Source organism: Phytophthora ramorum (genome assembly GCF_020800215.1).
Source record: "Phytophthora ramorum isolate Pr-102 chromosome Unknown Phyram_PR-102_s0022, whole genome shotgun sequence".
In the NCBI taxonomy this organism is placed as follows: domain Eukaryota; phylum Oomycota; class Peronosporomycetes; order Peronosporales; family Peronosporaceae; genus Phytophthora; species Phytophthora ramorum.
The window spans coordinates 612471-630147 of NW_027150668.1; the positions used below are offsets into that span (position 1 = coordinate 612471).

General features: G+C 56.3%; 9 protein-coding genes across 9 annotated transcripts; 5 read left to right on the forward strand and 4 right to left on the reverse strand.

Moving 5' to 3' along the window:
* Window positions 1–1129: 1129 nt before the first annotated feature.
* Window positions 1130–4461, forward strand: KRP23_14801 (Glycerophosphocholine phosphodiesterase GPCPD1; the record flags this gene model as incomplete). The annotated part of the gene is made up of 3 exons (XM_067885667.1): window positions 1130–1238; window positions 1298–1487; window positions 1572–4461. 3 exons carry the CDS (start codon window positions 1130–1132, stop codon window positions 4459–4461), a joined length of 3189 nt encoding a protein of 1062 aa, XP_067737314.1.
* Window positions 4462–4701: 240 nt separating this feature from the next.
* KRP23_14802 (uncharacterized protein) lies at window positions 4702–5013 on the reverse strand (the record flags this gene model as incomplete). Its single annotated transcript, XM_067885668.1, has 1 exon — window positions 4702–5013. The coding sequence occupies one exon, from the start codon at window positions 5011–5013 to the stop codon at window positions 4702–4704; it is 312 nt and encodes a 103-aa protein (XP_067737315.1).
* Window positions 5014–5282: 269 nt separating this feature from the next.
* On the forward strand, window positions 5283–7862 carry KRP23_14803 (Chaperone protein DnaJ; the record flags this gene model as incomplete). The annotated part of the gene is made up of 1 exon (XM_067885670.1): window positions 5283–7862. One exon carries the CDS (start codon window positions 5283–5285, stop codon window positions 7860–7862), a length of 2580 nt encoding a protein of 859 aa, XP_067737316.1.
* Window positions 7863–7882: 20 nt separating this feature from the next.
* KRP23_14804 (Mitochondrial substrate carrier family protein E) lies at window positions 7883–9229 on the reverse strand (the record flags this gene model as incomplete). Its single annotated transcript, XM_067885671.1, has 6 exons — window positions 7883–8012; window positions 8125–8201; window positions 8271–8814; window positions 8880–9007; window positions 9084–9110; window positions 9206–9229. The coding sequence occupies 6 exons, from the start codon at window positions 9227–9229 to the stop codon at window positions 7883–7885; spliced, it is 930 nt and encodes a 309-aa protein (XP_067737317.1).
* A 153-nt stretch (window positions 9230–9382) lies between these two features.
* On the forward strand, window positions 9383–10675 carry KRP23_14805 (Cysteine desulfurase IscS; the record flags this gene model as incomplete). The annotated part of the gene is made up of 2 exons (XM_067885672.1): window positions 9383–10358; window positions 10419–10675. 2 exons carry the CDS (start codon window positions 9383–9385, stop codon window positions 10673–10675), a joined length of 1233 nt encoding a protein of 410 aa, XP_067737318.1.
* A 205-nt stretch (window positions 10676–10880) lies between these two features.
* On the reverse strand, window positions 10881–12907 carry KRP23_14806 (Beclin-1-like protein B; the record flags this gene model as incomplete). The annotated part of the gene is made up of 3 exons (XM_067885673.1): window positions 10881–11769; window positions 11829–11900; window positions 11970–12907. 3 exons carry the CDS (start codon window positions 12905–12907, stop codon window positions 10881–10883), a joined length of 1899 nt encoding a protein of 632 aa, XP_067737319.1.
* Window positions 12908–13232: 325 nt separating this feature from the next.
* KRP23_14807 (uncharacterized protein) lies at window positions 13233–13956 on the reverse strand (the record flags this gene model as incomplete). Its single annotated transcript, XM_067885674.1, has 2 exons — window positions 13233–13531; window positions 13599–13956. The coding sequence occupies 2 exons, from the start codon at window positions 13954–13956 to the stop codon at window positions 13233–13235; spliced, it is 657 nt and encodes a 218-aa protein (XP_067737320.1).
* Window positions 13957–14136: 180 nt separating this feature from the next.
* On the forward strand, window positions 14137–15657 carry KRP23_14808 (uncharacterized protein; the record flags this gene model as incomplete). The annotated part of the gene is made up of 2 exons (XM_067885675.1): window positions 14137–14153; window positions 14220–15657. The coding sequence occupies 2 exons, from the start codon at window positions 14137–14139 to the stop codon at window positions 15655–15657; spliced, it is 1455 nt and encodes a 484-aa protein (XP_067737321.1).
* A 319-nt stretch (window positions 15658–15976) lies between these two features.
* On the forward strand, window positions 15977–16477 carry KRP23_14809 (uncharacterized protein; the record flags this gene model as incomplete). Its single annotated transcript, XM_067885676.1, has 1 exon — window positions 15977–16477. One exon carries the CDS (start codon window positions 15977–15979, stop codon window positions 16475–16477), a length of 501 nt encoding a protein of 166 aa, XP_067737322.1.
* Window positions 16478–17677: the final 1200 nt, after the last annotated feature.

The following is a 17677-nucleotide window of genomic DNA, read 5'->3' on the forward strand; positions in this document are numbered from 1 at the left end:
GCACGATCAACTCCATCGTCCACGCCCAGCCCAGTCAAGACGAGTCCAAGTCAGGTAAACCTTGTCGGTGGACCCCCATGCGTTTCGTGGTGGAAATGCTGAAACGAGGTCTTAGCGTCACGCAAACCCAATCGCTCAAGGACATCGCAGGACTACTGGTTTTCTCGCGACCAAGCTGCACCTCAGAAGCTCATCGATTTGCTCGACGGCGCAGAGACTTCAGTGGATATCGCTTATGTTCATCTTGACGCATCCTGAACCGACAGACGCTACCATCCGTGCCTCCCAGCGTGTCACGGTTCGTGTTCTCGTTGATCGGGCACAAGTCTCCGAGAAAAGCTCAGCTATGATGATCGAAAACGGGGTCACCGTTAATTTCACGCAGGCCCCAAACTCATGCACTGGAGCATAGCGATTATCGACGGAGACATATTGACGATGGGAAGCTGCAATTGGAGTGTGGGAGGCATGACGATGGATTGGGAGCAGACTATTGTACATGTATTGCGTGGTCCTATTGTTGGAGCACACGTCGTTGAGTATGACCCGCACATGTGGTCTGTTGCCTAGCAAAACAACTGGAAAGTTGAGATAGATACCCGCGGTAATTTTCATCTGTAGCGTCAAGCGATGGTGAAAGCAGTGCAGCAGCGGATACTCCGGCCTGGTAGTGGACTAGCAAGTCGACTCGAACGGCACTTTCTTACGCGAGGCCGGGTCGGCACCGGCGTAGCCGTACATGTGTACACAACGGTTTCCCCTAGTATCAAGGCGAAGCACAACCGGTCAAGAGAAAAAAAACTCATCGTTCTTGGTCGGAGAGGCGGCAAACATGCGAGTGATACGTGGCGCACCTCTCGCTTGTAGCACGATACACATATCTGAGCGTCAGATATGTCGGAATCGCTCAGCTTCCGACTGCAACGTACAATCGTTTTTTTATTGGATAACATATAATCGGTAACGTGATTTGATTCGCCAAAAACTATAGAGATGTTTTTGATTTGCCAAAACGAATTAAATAACAGTCTCATTGGCTAATATGCACCATACTAAAATGAAGTTTGGCCGGAGAGACGTTATTCATCCCATATCTTCGGTCAGATAGCAAGCACGACCGCAAGACGAGATGACGGGTGTGGAGTTCGTCGTGCGTCTGCTGGGAGATGCGGCCGAGTGCGTTGTGTGTCTCTTGGGCAACGCCGCGGAGATCGGCTCCTGGGACGCGGAGAAAGATGGTACTGATGACTCTTGACGGATGGATTGGGGGACCGACGACTAACGCACTGGTGTGCAGTGCCCATGGAGATCGTCGAGCAGCGCGAGGGCGAGAGCTTGTGGCGCGTAACCGTCGAGTTCCCACCCGCCACCGAGACGCTCGAGTACAAGTACGTGGTGAGGCACTCGCAGACGCGTGAGCTGGTCTCGTGGGAGGGACTGCCAGGCAACCGGACGCTCACGATCACCCGAGGCACCAACGTCGCGCTGTAAGTGGCTGGCTAGTGTGTTTGCTTTGCTGAGGGGAACTTGCAACGCTGATGAGGTTGAATCACTCTTCTGTGAGGTTTCAGGAGAGCTCCTTCGTGTCAGAGTTCGACGTACACGACTTCGCGGGCTCCGGCGCCCGGACCTCGTGAGGCCAAGCTGGGGAACAACGGAAGCACCAACGGGTTCCAGGAGTGGCGCTGCTGCAGGACGAACAAGGAGACCAATCCGTGGTGGGAAGTGGATCTGGGCAAGGACTATGCCATCTCCAGTATCCACGTGTGGAACGCGATGACGTACCATGAACAGGCTAGACATCCAGAGGGCCGCCCGCCGATCACGTCGAAGGCGTCAACGTCTTCTCCTGCACCTCCGCTGTGGATGTTTGTCTCCAAGGAGCCGCTGGGTCGCGGAGCAGACTCATATGAAGATGCTCAAGCCAAGGCCTCGACCGATTCGTCTACTGTGCGAGCCATTCAAGTGCAGAGATCGTTTGACAGCCGCGTACGCTCACTGAACTTTGCTGGCGGTACGAGTGAAGGCGATGGTCCGAACGCAGTTGGTTCGACGTTGTCGGAGCTTCCATCCGTTAAGGGCCGCTACGTACGACTGCAGTACACCTGTCCATCGTGTGCTCTGCAGTTTGCTGAGCTACAGGTACTTACACACGACCTCGTTATGGCGGTGGAAAGTGAGGAATCGCCGCAGACAAATTGGTCGTGTTTCAACCACGATGATGGATTCTACGGTGTTCCCAAAGCACTTGATGCCGATCTGCACGAGTACGTAGAAACTGGCTGGTTAAACCCGGCTGCTGATACAGCGGAGTTGCAGATATGGATCGGAAGTTTTGATTCTACCAAACCAGCTATTCAATGGCTGGATGGTGGATCAGAGCAAAGTCGAGTGGCGATTGAAATGCGGCATGAAAGACTAACGAAAACCAACAAGCAAGCAGAACCACAGGAAGACACTCAGTCTCGAAAGATGCCGAACGTCAACGGCGATTCGGGTGTCGTGTGGGAGTCGCTTCCAGTGGAGTATAAGAGTGCGGCGCTGCTGGACAAAGAATCCTTGGAGATGCGTCGGCTCCTGGAAGCGCAACACCAGCGGACTGAGACCGACTTTGCTGCATACCTGAACAACGACCCGAACACGGCGCCTTCTACGACACCTTCAAAGTCGTCCTGGCTATCAAGGTTGACTTTTATTCAATCACTTGGAGCGTCCGACGTGACTGCCTTGGCAGAGAAGATTGCTACACGAAAGTACTTCAAGGGGGAGAGTATTCTGAACTACGCAGAGCAAAAGCGCGCTGTCTTTTACGTTGAATCGGGCGATGTGGGACTGCTTGGACCAGAATCGTCGACGGGGTCAAACATCGTTGGAGCGCTTGGCCAGGATGCCTTCTTTAACGAGATGGGTCTCTTTAGTCGTTGGTCCAGACAACCAGCATTATTCAAGGCAGAAAGTGAAGTGATCTGCCAAGTTCTAGAGTTAGAGACGCTTCTCACAGTTCTGGGAGAAAGCAAGGTGGCGCCAATCCGTGATGATTACCTCCGTAAGAGACACAAAGCGTTGTCCTTGTCTGAAGACAAGAAGGTGCATTACGCGGACAGCACACATGCTCAAGTTTTCCGTGTCAAGGTACCAGTGCCCGTAGTGGATGGGAGTGGAAGCCATGCCAACGGACTCTCTCATCGCTGGACGCTTGGCATTTACAATTGCCTTGAGGGTGCAAACGCTGGCGCCTACACCAGAAAGGAGCTCCTGGGATCAGCGTATCTTCTTCCATCCCAGATTGGCAAGCACGGAGAAGCGGATCTAACAGTGCCGATCTTCTCGGCGGGAATGAGTATTGTCGGGCAGCTCACGCTGTCATACTTGGTCTTGACTCCGTTCACCCACCCCAAGAACAACATCGCGAACGTTTGGCGTTCCTACTGGCGAGAACGTCCCCCACTGACCATCGGGCATCGAGGCATGGGTCGATCGTACTATCAGGTCGACGGATATCGCCTAGCGCTCACGCGAGAAAACACCCTGGCGTCGTTTATTCTTGCTGGACGGAGCGGTGCAGACTTCGTGGAGTTTGATGTGCAGCTCACGAAGGACCGCGTGCCAGTGATCTATCACGATTTTCTCGTGAACGTTGGCTTGGAGGACAAGAGCGCAGGTTCGTTGGGCACAAAACCTGAGACATACGAGATTGGTATCCACGACATGTCCTTCCGCCAGCTCACGCAGTCTTACACAACCCCTGTGCCTCACAAAGGAGGCAAGAGCCAACAGCTTCAAAACCGAGTGAAAAAACACCGGGCGCGTCTCCAAGGGAACAAGCAGGTTCCGTCTCCGAAGCATGAACCTCTTGCGCGTTCTGATGATAGCGCTAGCGAAGAGGGTCATCTTGTGGACTTCTTTCCTCGCCTGGAAGATCTTCTCAAGCACGTGCCTGCGGAAGTTGGCTTGAACATTGAGGTCAAGTACCCAGACAATTTCTTCCGTGCAGCGATGCGAAACTTGAGCTGCTTCGCGATCAATGCGTATATTGATCAAGTTCTGCAGTGCGTGTTTGACTACGCTGGCTCGCGCCGCATCTTCTTCTCGTGCTTCGACCCGAGCATCTGCATCGCACTGCGCGCGAAGCAGACCAAGTACCCCGTGCTGTTTCTGACGTATGGCTCCATGGCTCCAGACGCAATGGACGCACGGATGACACTGCAATTCGCCACGAACCTCGCCAAGATGGAGAATTTGCAGGGCATTGTGTCCAACTCGAACGCGTTCCTCGAGACGCCGGAGCTTGCACCGCTGGTGAAGAAGGACATGGGCAGCGTGCTCATTACGTGGGGTGACCAAAACACGAACCACGAAATGGTGCAGTTACAGAAGCGCCACGCAGTCGACGGTGTTATCAGCGACAATGTCATTGACCTCATCAACCAAGACAAGAAGCTCCAGGCGCTGGCTAAGTAGATCGTTTCGACTGAGCAACGAATTGCTTTCATATTGTGATGTATGGCGGCACCGCTGATGCAAGTTTGCGCACCCATCAGCTGTGACTCATACTGTTCGTGTCAACATGTAAATACACCTTCAAAATCAAAAGTCGGTATATTTAACACCTCGTCCAAGCTTCTCCACTCGCCACCAGCTACAGGCTGCCATACTCTAGGTGAGGTTGGTATACGGCTCTGTAGTCACAGCTTGGTGTTATCAGTTCGGGCAGTCGGGGAAGTTGCAGCACTTCTCCGGGTCGCGAGACTGTACTTCGCCCAAGGAGGTGCACCACCTCGCGTCCTCGGGGCAGCCGCGCATACGTTTTTTGCAGTTGTGTTGGCCGTTGTCCAGCGTGTCGAAGAGAATGTCCTCGCCGTCCACACCAGCTTCGTCGGCATCGTCTCCACTCCCAGAGACCGAGCCGCTGTCCGAGCCCATTACGTTACACCCCGTTGCCATCACCATTGCCAGCAAAGCCGCAGTCACCACCGTCGCCCAGCGCAGCGTGAAGCCACCAGCACAAATCATGGCGTCGGTAGGTGCTTGAGTTGCCTTTTCCAGAAATGCGTCTCTTGAAGCTCACGAATGCGACGACGAGTCTCATAGGTGGAATCAACCTTTCATATATCATCACCTCGTCGAGTCATCCTTAGTCATTCACAGCTATGCCGCAGCATAAACCTGTACTATAGCATACTAGCTGGTCGACCGTGCACTTCAAAATAGGCCACTGGCACTTTTGCATGGTGCCTCTGGAGCCAGGAGCTGCTTCCCCGTCGTAACTGTCTACTGCCCCCATGGAGCGCAGCACGAGTCCCGCCCGCACGGCTGCGGGTTTGTCCCCGCTGGAGCAGCAAAAGCAGCGCGCGCTGCTGGCCAAGATCGCGCAGTTCGAGACGCGTGGTGCCATCCTAACGACAGACGCGCGCACGCTGCGCAGCCAGCTGCACGACAGCGCCAGCGGCCAGTGGCAGGCCGTGGAGGTGCGACTGCAGCAGCTCGCGCGCAACTGGAACCCGTACCAGGACGCCACCTCCGCAGCTAAGCTCAAGGAGAAGAAGAAACTGGACTTTTACCAGCTTTTGGAGCTCTCCCAGGACGAGGAAGCCACGACGGAAGACGTCAAGCGACAGTTCCGGAGACTGGCACTGCTGCTGCATCCGGACAAGAAGCGCTCGAGTCGAAAGAGGGAACGGGAGGGGGAAAGTGACGAACTGGATGAAGATGCGCTGCGAGAAGTGGACTCGACGCAGTTTGCAAGGCTGCGACTCGCGTACGAGACGCTCAGTGACCCGCAGCGACGGGCAGCGTACGATGCGAAGCTGGCGGAGGCGGCAAATCCGCAGCAGTCGCAGCCTATTGGGCAAGTGGTGAAGGATCAAGTGAAATTGGAGGCGTCCACGGACTTTGCGTCGCTCGAGTGGATGGCGCGAGTGAAGCACAAGATGGACGTGATGGCGAGGATTGCCGAGTGGGCCAAACTACTGGCGCTGAATGCGACGGAGCTACGTTTCGAGACTGGGGAACAATGCACGGGGAGTGGATGCGGCAAAATTGTGAGCATGGACCGAGACTTGGAGTGCTCGGGGTCGCCACGCCGTCGTGTGTACATTTGCCTGCTCCACAAGTACATCCATGCGTGTGATGAAAGCTGCACCAGCACTTTTGGGGATGCTGAGCTGGACCGCCGCGTGTGCCCTATGCGAGCGTACTGGCTCATTCAGAATTGGCTGTTTGACCAGTTACAAGTCAAAACTATACACCGCCAGCAATCGCAGGAACCTCTTAACCCAATCGTAAAAGAGGACGCGCAACCTGCGTCGAAAAAGGCGAAGCAAGAAGACGACTGTGGTCTTCCTGTGGTCGCTATAGAAGCGAAGTGCGATGCTCCGGTACCCATAGACGCTCCAGTCTTGTGCGGGTTTGAAGTATCTGAGATTCACCTAGGCGACCAATACACGCGTTTTCAAGTCGAGAAGATCGCAGAGTGCAGGAGTGCTGAGTGTCGACGCAACTTTCAGTTTCTGGAAGAAGGTGTGTATGCTTGTCGACGTCACGGAACGCCCCACATCTGCACGTTTGAACGGTGTGATCGACAAGAGCTGCACATGGGTAGCTACATTTGCTGGGTAAGTGGCAAGGTTTATGGACGTGAACGGGAGCAAGCAGGCACGGACGTGCGAACGCGTCGTGTCGTCTTCTCAGATGCGCAGGGCGACGAGAACTCCGTCGAGATGGAAGTACCTGTGACGTTGCCGCTTGGAAAGACGACGGGGTATCTGTTGGAGGGGGACCCCTCTCTGCTGCATTATGGCGATGTGTCGTCGCTATCACCGCCGCCGCCGGACGAGAAGGCTTGGAATAAGCGGCAGCGCGCGAATTCAAACGAAGGCTCCGATGATGCCCGGTCACCAAGGCGCGAGGCCCGAAAGAGGTTCAAACGCGACCGAGACCACGAACGAGAAACCTCTCCAGTGAAGAAACGGTTGCATCAACGCTTGGTGGCGAAAATTCAGCAGTCGGAGACAGTGTCGTTCCACATTTTCTTGAAGCTGCCTCCTGCTGTTGCCATGTTGCCCAAGGTAGCTCTGGAGCTGGAAGATGCAGCTGACAGCAGCTCAGACGATGAAGACTCCCCGTCCAAATCTGCTGATGCTAATAAGGAGAGATTGCTACAGCTCTACGTGAACTCGCATCACACAGTCAACTACATCAAGAACTGGATGGAAGAATTGACGGAGCAGCAACTATCGATTTGGGACCAGCAGATCTATTGGGGTGATACGCTCATCGGTGAAGAAACCAATGTAATGGTCTTAGAGGAACACGGCATCTCGGCGGGCTGTATACTTGAGCTACGTCTCCACGATGACTGTCCACTGCTGGTGTCTACTTGGAACGGCAAAAACGCAGCAGCCGGAGGAGGAGGTGGTGCTCCGGTCGAGTATAACACGGTACAAATTTCGAAGGAAGCAGCGGAAGACTTGGATGATCTCCAGGAGGAGTGGGAAAATGTTGTAGCCGCCGAAGAGCAGGCGTTCGAGTTGTCGCGCCTAAAGCGAAAGCGTGAGAAGTTGGAGCTGCGAGGTGCCATTGAACATACTGAGGTACTCCGATATGACAACGCCAACTCGGAACCTCGCCTACTTGGTGTGATCCAAAAGCGGGCTCTTGATTGTGGCAACCAAAAGCGACAACTCACTCAGTCGGACGGAAAAACTGAAGTGCAAAACGCTCTAGTGTCAATGAAACGTGAGGTGCTGGTGAAAGAAGAGCAAGAAAAGGTTCCGATGGGAGTTGAGGCGATGAGGTCATTGTCGAACGATGCCCAACCGGTGAAAGGAGTCGAGAAGACGCGGGCAATATCAGAGAAGTGAATTGCTATTTGCACGTCTAGTTAGACATCGAGGAGATTGGCAAATACCCGCCTGCAGCTTTCGAAAAGAGACATCGTAATGGCGGTCGATGGGGCATGAAAGGCAACACGCGCGCCTGCGCCTTTGTACAGTGCCAGCACGCCCTCAGTTCTGTTTGCAACACCAAAACAACAACGCATTGATTAGTCAAGTTTGGCCACGCGAAGGAAGTCGACTAAGCTGGACTATAACCAATACACAACACGGCAAGCTCATCATGTACCTGATCACCTGAGCCAGACCATCAACGATCCCGCGGTACGCTGCAGGGGACCCTTCTGTCACGTAGGCGCGTTGAACCTGTTGTTGCCATCAATACTTAGCCTCCACGTAGCTAGGACAGCGTACAAGAGTCGCTTCAGTGCCTACCTGAAGCCGGAGTTTAATGAGGTCCAGCGGGTTAGTGAGGAACGACGCCGTAGCACCAGCAACCGCCGCACTGGCAAGTGTGTACTGTGCCGGCAGCTCGTCCACTTCGAGCCGCTTCTGAGCAAATGCCTTGGCCTGCTCGTAGAACATGAAATAGAGCGCTGAAAACGGTCCGAACGAAAGCAGCGTGGCGACGTAGCCCTTGTAGAGCCCACTGAGGCGTTCCGTACGCGCAATCGTTTGCACAGCATCGAGCGTGTTGCGGTAGTAGATTTTGCGAGCCATCCCTGACTCGGCCGAGGGCTGCACTTGCACCTGCATTCGCTCCTTGATGACATCGATAGGCACCCACAACACACAGCTCAGCGCCTCAGCCGCCATTCCCGCTCCAAGATACAGCAGCGAAGGGTTGACTTGAAAGCTCTCGACGCCCACGAGCGCGTCCTTCGACACCTCATACGACGTCATGTAGAGACAAGTCGCGGGCGCTGAGCCCAGCATGCTCACTCCAATGCCGCGATAGAGACCCCGCAAGTGCTGCAAACTGCACCGATAGGGCGTCAGTGTAATGAATACGTGTAGCTCGTCTAACCCAGCAACAGTGACCACCTGAACGCTCGCAGGTTGAGCAGCGACGCGATGGTATTCCCCGAGGCGGTACTGGCCTGCAGTCGAGCTTTGACGGTGTCCAACGGATGGCAGAAGACGCGACCGATCATTCCAGCCGCTGCGCTCCCCTGTTGGCAGCAGTCGGCAATGGAAATGAGGTTTAGCAGTATGTGGATATCGAATGTAGTCCGTTGACGGACGCACCAGAAGCGTGGGGAGTTGGTTCGGGGGCTACAGATCATGTTACGCAGAGAGAAGCAGTACCCAGTGGCCGTTAGAGCGTGGACATCCTTGTGCAAATTGTTGCAGGTATTCAATAGACGCACTGTCGAGCGTCCATCGCCTGCCATCGGAGCTTTTCACGTTGTGATCTGACTCACTCGCTTGCCCATTCGCTAACCACCCTCGTTATTTCAGCCAATCCGATTGCATCTACCCATCTCCTTGACAGGTCGTCGCGTTGTGGGGCTCAGCTGGACAAGTCACAACCCAAGCAGACCAACATGACGCGCGTGTATCTCGACTATAACGCCACGACGCCCGTGGAGCCCGCCGTGCTGCAGGCTCTGCTGCCGTATCTGGGCCCGCAGTTCGGTAACGCCTCGTCCTCGTACGCGCTCGGCCAACAGGCCAAGCAGGCGGTGGCCGTCGCGCGCGCCCAGGTTGCGTCTATGCTGGGCGCCTCTCAACCGGACGAAGTCGTCTTCCTCTCGGGCGGCACCGAGTCCATCAACTACGCCATCAAAGGTGCGGCGTTGGCTGCCAAGCGCGAGAGCGGACGTGATCACATCGTCACGTCCTGCGTGGAGCACGTAGCGGTGCTGGAGACGTGCAAATGGCTCGAGACGCAGGGCTTCCGGATCACGTACCTGCCCGTGGACCGCTTTGGCTGCGTCCGCGTGCAGGACGTGCTAGACGCGCTCACATCGCAGACGTGTGTGGTTTCCATCATGCTCGCCAATAACGAGGTGGGCTCGCTGCAGCCAGTGGCGGACATTTCGCAAGCGGTGCGACGATTCGTGGAGGAACAGGACCGCCGACTGCCCATTGTCGTGCACACGGACGCCAGCCAGGCCATCGGTAAAGTGCGCGTGAACGTACATGACCTCGGCGTGGACTTGCTCACGGTGGCGGGGCACAAGCTCTACGCGCCCAAGGGGGTCGGGGCACTGTTTATTCGTGAAGGCACGGTACTGGACACGATCATTCACGGCGCCTCGCAGGAGAACGGACGGCGTGGCGGCACGGAGAATGTGGCGTTGGTGGCAGCGCTCGGTCAGGCCTGCGCACTGGTGGAGAAGAACCTGCACGAGTACGCGGTCATCATGCAGGAGAGCAGGAACTTCCTCCTCGAGCAGATTCAGAAGCACTGCAGTCTCACCAACGTCAGCTACCTCGTGAACGGCCACCCGGAGCTCTCGCTGCCCAACACACTCAGCATCAGCTTTGAAAACATCAACGCTCCACGCATCCTTGACCGTAAGCATTGTCGGATGGGGTATCTACACGATGTATTCTAACGTTACAATGTCCATGTAGTGATTGAGGCCGACGGTGTCTACGCGAGCGCTGGATCGGCATGCCACAGCCACCACCAGGACAGCGCCTCGGACAAGCAGAAGGGCCCCGAAGTCCAGGACGAACACGTTACGATCTCACACGTGCTAGCCGCTATGCACGTGGCTCCCGAGTTTGCGAAGGGCACGCTCCGCCTGTCCGCGGGCCGCTCCACCACGCAGGAAGACCTGCTCTACGCTGCTAACGCCATCCACAAGGCCATTCAGCAACTCCTGTGAGGACGACCGAACTATGCACGACCATTATAACGTAGCAATCCGGACGCCGTGCTTCTGCTGAGCTTAGCGTGTCTTCTCGACTGAAGTACTAATCAAACTCCAAGCAAAAAACGCAAAATAGACACGTTTTACTTACTGTCATGGCGCGAGTACACGTTTCCTGGCGAGATATCCTGCCGACTTTGTTCATTCATCCATCTATCTCTCAATAGCGCTTCGAAATCCAAGCCAGAAGCCACTTGAGGTGTGTGAGCATGTACTTGAGCGCTCGAGTCCACTGCTCGTCGTTTCCGAGCGAAATGGGTAGACCACCAATCTTACCGCGCTCCACCTTGTACGGGAACTTGAGCGACGGTTCCTCTTTCATTGCACGCCGACCTGCGTCTTCAACGCACTCGAGGAAGAGTACCATGGCCTGGTTGAAACCGCGGCGGCGGAACATACCGCCATCACTGAAAAGACTGTACTCCTTGCCGTACATATTGACCACACGCGAGAAGCTGCCACGAGGCACAAGGCGGTTGCGTGAAAACTCGAAATTCGCGCGATCTGCAATCGTTGCGAGCAGCAGCACCGCCTGGCCCAACGCGGCATTAATTTCCACCCACTCCACTGGTTTGGACGGTAAGCGACCGAGCCGCAGTCCGTTAATCGTACCAAAAAGCCCATCGTGCCAAATGTGAAAAACATCATTGCACACATTGTAGCGCTGCAGGCGGCGCAGCATGTCCGAAGCATGCACAGCAAAAACACTCACTGACTGGCGCTCGTCGCGACTGAGGCCCAGCAAATGCTGCAGGAATGCTCCCTCAGCAAATGTGCCGTGGATCAACTGCTCGAGGTCCGTTCCTGTAGACCAGAGCTCGCGCCTTTTTGCTGTCACTTGTGCTGTTTCATCTTCGATGGCTTCCAACTCTTCTTTAAGTCGACGTTCCTCTTCTTCGAGCGCACGCAGCTCTGGGTCGTCATGCCACCTATCGCCATTGTAGTCTCCATCCTCACTGAAAGTCCGCGCTGACGCCCGCTCTTCATCCGTAAACTGGGTCATAAACCCCTCGTAGTGGACTCGATCCTCCTCCAGCTCGTCCAGTGCTCTGATAGGCAAAACAAAGTCAGTTCCTCACAAATGGGAAACGATAAGCTATTGACGCACTGAGCGAACCGGGAAAGCACCGCAGCTTCGCAATCATGACAAGTCGGCAACCTCTTTTTCAGAAGAAGTGTGCTGTGAGGAACAAGCACCAAGACCGTAAGTGATGTGTTCACCGCTACCTCCTAAGCATGGACAACTCACCTGCAATCAAGCAGCTCCTGGAACCAGCTGAGGTCGCTTCCATCGATGCGGCGCCTGCGAATGAGGCGCCGACGCCGCACAAGACGCTCCGGCGGGGTTTCGTCCAATAGTTGTGCAGTTTCCTCCTCCTCTTCGCCTTCAGGCTTTGGCTCAGCTCCTTCTCCCGACACGAGGGGATCCTCCATCTTGCCAAAATCTGTGTACGACGCTGCGTATACCCATCCTTCCTCGTCGCAGTGCGGAAGGGAGTGGTCCACCTCCCAGTCCGAGATCCAAAGGTGCGGCTTGTTCAGCAGTCGCGCAGGCACCACCTCTGCGATATTCTGGCCAATATCTCCGCGATTACAGCTCGTGAAAGCTGCAACTCCATGCATAAGGTCAAACTCCGCCGGTACCCAGACGTCGACGTCTCTGCTACTGTCGATACGTTGTCGTTCCCACACAATCTCTGGCACAACGGCCGGCGTCTTGTGCTGTTGCTGCTGACTGAGTGAAGACCTGGCAGCCTGCACGGTCTCTTCCTCCTCGTCGGCATCTGTGGTCTCTCCGGCATCCGTCCCTTCCGTGAGCCTGGGCATCTGGTCCTCCTCGTCGGCGTCGACGTCTCCTTTGCTCTCTCGCGGCTCGCACGGCTCCATCGGGTGCTCGTAGGTCACAGGTCGCAGCTTCATGATCTTCTCCTTGATGGACACGGGATTGTACTGGAACTTGAGCAGCGCACCACACTGGTGGCACGTGAACAAGCTCTTGCCCTCCATGGCGACGCGTCTGGCGCTGGGCGCAGCGTACGGCGAGAAGGACGCGCTAGCGGAGGACGGAGCCGGGGGCGACAGCGCGTTCGATATTCCAGTTGCTGGTATGGAGCCCCCGGTGGTGGCCGGCGGCCGTGGGAGCGCCGTGATGATCAGCGGCGGCTGGAGTGACCCATTGCTGCTCATGGCGACGGCGATTTCTCGCGCGTTCGAGCACGGCGAAGATGTCTAAGTGGAGAGTACTAAGTGGAGAAGGAGATAAAGAGCGCGGCGGCGTCCAGCGCAGCGTGGACGGAGAGATGGAGCGGAAAAGCAGGGCGCCCGGCGTGCACAAGACGCCGCAGAACGTGGAGTAACGCCAACCTTCTTATCGCAACCGAACGATTGGCTAAATCGCACGCTAATTGGGTAAAAATAGATTGGGTTAGGTACGGTTACATCAAGGGGTACGCGTTTCGCCAAGTGGACGATCGTGGACGATATGTCCACCAGCTACGTTGAAGTGAGACGATCACATGACGACGCACGATCCACCAGCCTTCGCTGCTTCTGCGTCTTGCTGTGTTGCCTCCTCCTCCTCCGCTTCAACTGGTGCTGCAGTTGTGTGCTTGGGGCTGTCAACTCGCGTCGGGCGCTTCGCCTTCCCACCGCGGTCCACCATCTTGGCAAAAGGGTCGTCGACCTCGTCCTCGTCCTGGAGCTGCTGCTGCGTGGCGGCCACCACCTCCATGGGTACACCCATCTTGGTGGCCTCCATCTTCATCTGCTCACGCAGCACCGCCTTCTTTACTGCATCGTTCTTGAACGGCACTGCAGCACCCAATCAACCAGTTAGAACTCCTCCTCCATCATTGCAAGTCACTGTAGCTATCCCCACCGAAGGCGTCCTCGGCTGCGTCCGCGTCCAAGTCCGCAGGTTTATCCCATCGGTCCTCGCCCGTCTCCGTGTTGTGGTAGTAGCTCCTCCCTCGCTTGGACGTGAGCACTGCCCAGCGTTTCCGCGTGGGCTTCTTGTCTTCCACCGGCGCGGCGCCGACGCCATCGAAAGCCACAGTCGCCACCTCGATGCCTCTGCCGTCCGGCGTAACCGCGGCCTCGTACGGCCGCCCGCACACTGTGCACTTGCCCAGCGCCAGCATGTCTTCCTTGGGTACGTTCACGCGGCAGCCCGCGCACTTGATGAAGCGCTCGTTCAGCGTGCCACTCGCCGCGCCGTTCACCCCGCGCGTCGCCATCTCCAGTATCGAAATGGGTACAGCCGTGAGAAAACGCTGCCAACAGACTAACCTATGCGATATGCCAGACTTATCGCACCTCACAGGATTCTGCAGACGAGACGGCAAAATTTCGAAGCGACGCTGCGTCACAAAGTCACTTGGGCAGGAGCTGCTCATTGTCCCATCGATCGCCCCAAGATGCTGGACGCCGTGCGGTGCGCTGCTCTATCTCGCAGTATGATGCGCGTACTCTAGCTCACGTTGTCTTGTCTTCTCTGTAGGTGGGCGACGACCAAAGTGGACGAGTCGGTGGTGAATCCCGTGGCCTCGCGGCTCGCGGGCTCCGTGGCCAACCCAGTCGTGCTGAGCTTCCTCCTATGGGACCGCCTCAAGACGCTCACGCCGCAGCGCGCGCGCGACCTGACGCGGCTGCTGGCCACGGCGCTGACCAACGCGCTCGGTGTGTTCGGGGCCGAGCGCGGCCAGCAGCTGGGGGCCAGTACCAAGCAGCTGCAGCAGGAGTTCGTGCGCGCCGCCAGCTCCCGCAGCGGCCGAGACGTGGTGCTGAACAGTGTGGCGACGGTGGCCAAGGTGGCACAGGCGCTCAACACACCAGAGACCAAGGCGGCTACGCAGCAGCTGTTCCAGACGCTGCAGTCCGTTGTGGACTTCTTCGCCAGCGACGACGGACGTCGCATCATCTCCAGCACCGGCGAGTGTCTTAGCAGCGCCACGGAGATGGCGGCATCGCCTGAAGCCTCCATTTTCTTGGCGGAGTTGGCGACCAACCTCTTGCACGCTCTTGAGAGTGAGGAGAAACGGAGTCAAAGTACACAACAGCAGCAGGAGGAGGAAGTGCACGTGATGGAGGAACAGGAACAGGAGCAGGTGCCGCACCACGAAATGGAGGCTGACCGGGAGCTGGATGAGAAGGATCCATACTCGCCTACGTCCTCGATGGCCGACACGCGGTGGAGCTTCGACACGGAGTCCATGTTGTCGTCGGCCCCCGGGACGCCCATGACAGGAATGTACACGCCTGGCGCGTCGATGGACGGGCCCATGGCGTCGTCATCTCCAGTGCGACTAGCCTCGCGACGCCGAGTGTCGATATCGTCGCCAGCAGAGAAGAGCAGCGCCTACCGTTCAGCTCGCATAGAGAAGGAAGTGCTGCTTAAGATGGGTGTCGACCCGTCGATGCTCAGCGAGATTCAACGCGTGCTTGATGTCGTCGCGGCGGACGAAGAGGAAAAGGAGCGTGTGGAAACGCAGCGTCGGCGCGATGAGGCCGAGTACGTGGCCAGTTTGGTGGTGCCGGAGACGACTGGGGACGACGACGCCGCAGCCATTGCTGATGCTGGCATTGCGCACGCTTTCGGAAATGATGAAGAAGAGGAAAAGACCGATGAGGTCGTTGGTGGGGATGAAGAAGTGCCGCCTCCGGTGCCGGTGCTTCTTCCTGAGTGGCACCAGGAACCTCTGCGGGAGGCGCTTCGCCGTCGCCACGCTCACGCGGAAGTCGTGACGGAGCAGCGCGAGCCAGGCGAGCGTCAGGCGCGCGAGATGGCAGCGGTGCTGGCCCAGCGCCACATTAAACATGGTGAGCTTCAATCTGCAGACGTGGTGGCGTGCAGGATCATCGCAAAGATGATTGTCTATGGCATGGCCCTGTTCCTGCTGCTCTCAGGCTACTTGCTCAGCCGCAAGCTCTTTGATTGAAGGCATCGCTTAGTTTTTCCGGTTCATCCGTGTCATTAATTTACTTTCACTTGCTTCCCAAAATGTGTCTCTTACTTCCTGTCCTTGTCCCCCTCCATTTACTCGGCCTTGCTCAGAATCTCCACCACCGCTCGCTGCGCCGCCCCCACCTTTTCGGCTACATGTACCGTTTGGCGACTGGATCAAGCAGCACCTCGACCACGGTCTCAGATGAGGATGTCTTAAGACCCGGTGTACGCCCGTTGCCAGAGTGACACCCCGATCCTGGTAGACGGCGTATTCTTCTCAAACTTCGGTCACGTCCGTTGAGGGTGCTCTCATGCACGCCCAGACGGAGAGTGCTCTAGACTTGTACGTTGAGAGCGAGTTCTGGCGCTTCGAGTCGCTTGTGAAAGGCATCAAGGCCAAGAACTTGGAGCTGTGGCAGCTTAAGCAAAATGGAGGTGATAAGGCAGCAGGGAAATATACTGGAGACAAGGACAAAGAGGCCACGGTTCCCGAGTGCGTGGTGGCTGGATCCTCCAGGGTGGTGGAGAGCAACTGCAAGCTGCAAAGCCAAGGAATAGGTGGCCAAGGCAACGCGTTTGAGCACATTCCAGAAAAGGAGAAGCTCAATGAACGCCAAGGCCAAACCGAAGGCGAAGAAGAACAGTGGGGACGACGACGGCGAAATGGGAGCGTGGTGAAAGGACTAGAAGTACAAAGGCACCACATCCTCGCGAAATACAAGACTAAACCGGTTGATGGCGCCTCCAAGACACCGCGTACTCCACTAGTTACACACCACACCTGGGCGACTTTGATGACACCCAGGAAGTAGTAATACACACTCATTGGCTATCAGCCGCTCCGTTTAGGCAGGAATTCGAGCACCGCGAACGCCAGCATGGTGTCGTACTGCACATCAATCGCAACGGGCCCAGCAGGGCCACGACCGAGGTGTCCTGCGCCGAGAAGAAGGAGAGCTTGGCTGGCTGCTTGTTGTCCACTACGGACTTGACGAAGCCGCACACCTCCTTCACGCCGTCCTTGTGTGCGCCGTGGCAAAGGCCCTTGCGGTGGTACCTCGCTCGATCTTGCTCCTAAGCTACACCACGTCGTCATGCGCAATGAACTCGACCTCGTTGAACATTTGCAGCGGGTGCATGGTCGCCAGCACGTTGCGCGTAGAACTACGAATCCTTCTGCTTCGAAGAAGCCTACTGCACTGACTCAATGGTGCGCGGTACACTAGACAGCGCGCAGACGTCGTCCGTCTGGATGGTGTCGTCTACGAGCGGTCCATATCGCACCTTCAGCGTGGCCTTTGCCTGTCATGCACTCGAAACTCTTTTGCGTTTAGGGTCGGCGGCAGCGTGGCCTCGGCGTCTACAGACTGGACGGTCTGTTCCAGCAACTCGAGAGGCTCGGTTGTGTGTCCACTTTAGAGGTCCAGGCATCTCTCTCCTGCTGCGTGGCCTGCACCTTCGTCCCGATGGAAGTGAGCATGGGAATGCGGTCTCCGTGGCGGTGGAAGATGAGCACATGACGCTAGTTTTCTCCCAACTTGGGAGGACCTCACACCCTCTCAGCACCTGTGTGGCTGGTGGCGTTGCGTCGATGACTAGATTTATAGTTTACCTGCGTGAACATGGCACAAAAACTATCTTACACTTGTACCTGAACCTATTTTTCGGCTCGAAATAACCGTCTGTCGAGTAGGTATCGTGTGCCAAGTCGCGACTAGTCGAAGGTGTAGCCATTGTCAGATACCTTGTAGCCATTACAGGGCATGTGTAATGGCTACATTTTCGACTGGCTACAAAAGGTTGTACAGAGTTCCCCGTCAAAGGGAGAACTGCGTGCAGCGATTTACTTTGCACAGATAGTACGGATCTGCAGAAGATTTGCTCTAATTGCCGTGATGTTGTACTGGTCTAAGTTACATTTTGTAATGGGCCCCTCCCATTTACATATGTAGGTAGATCTATATAGGTAGATCTACAAAGTAGGTACAAAGGCACGCGGCTAGCGTGTGCCT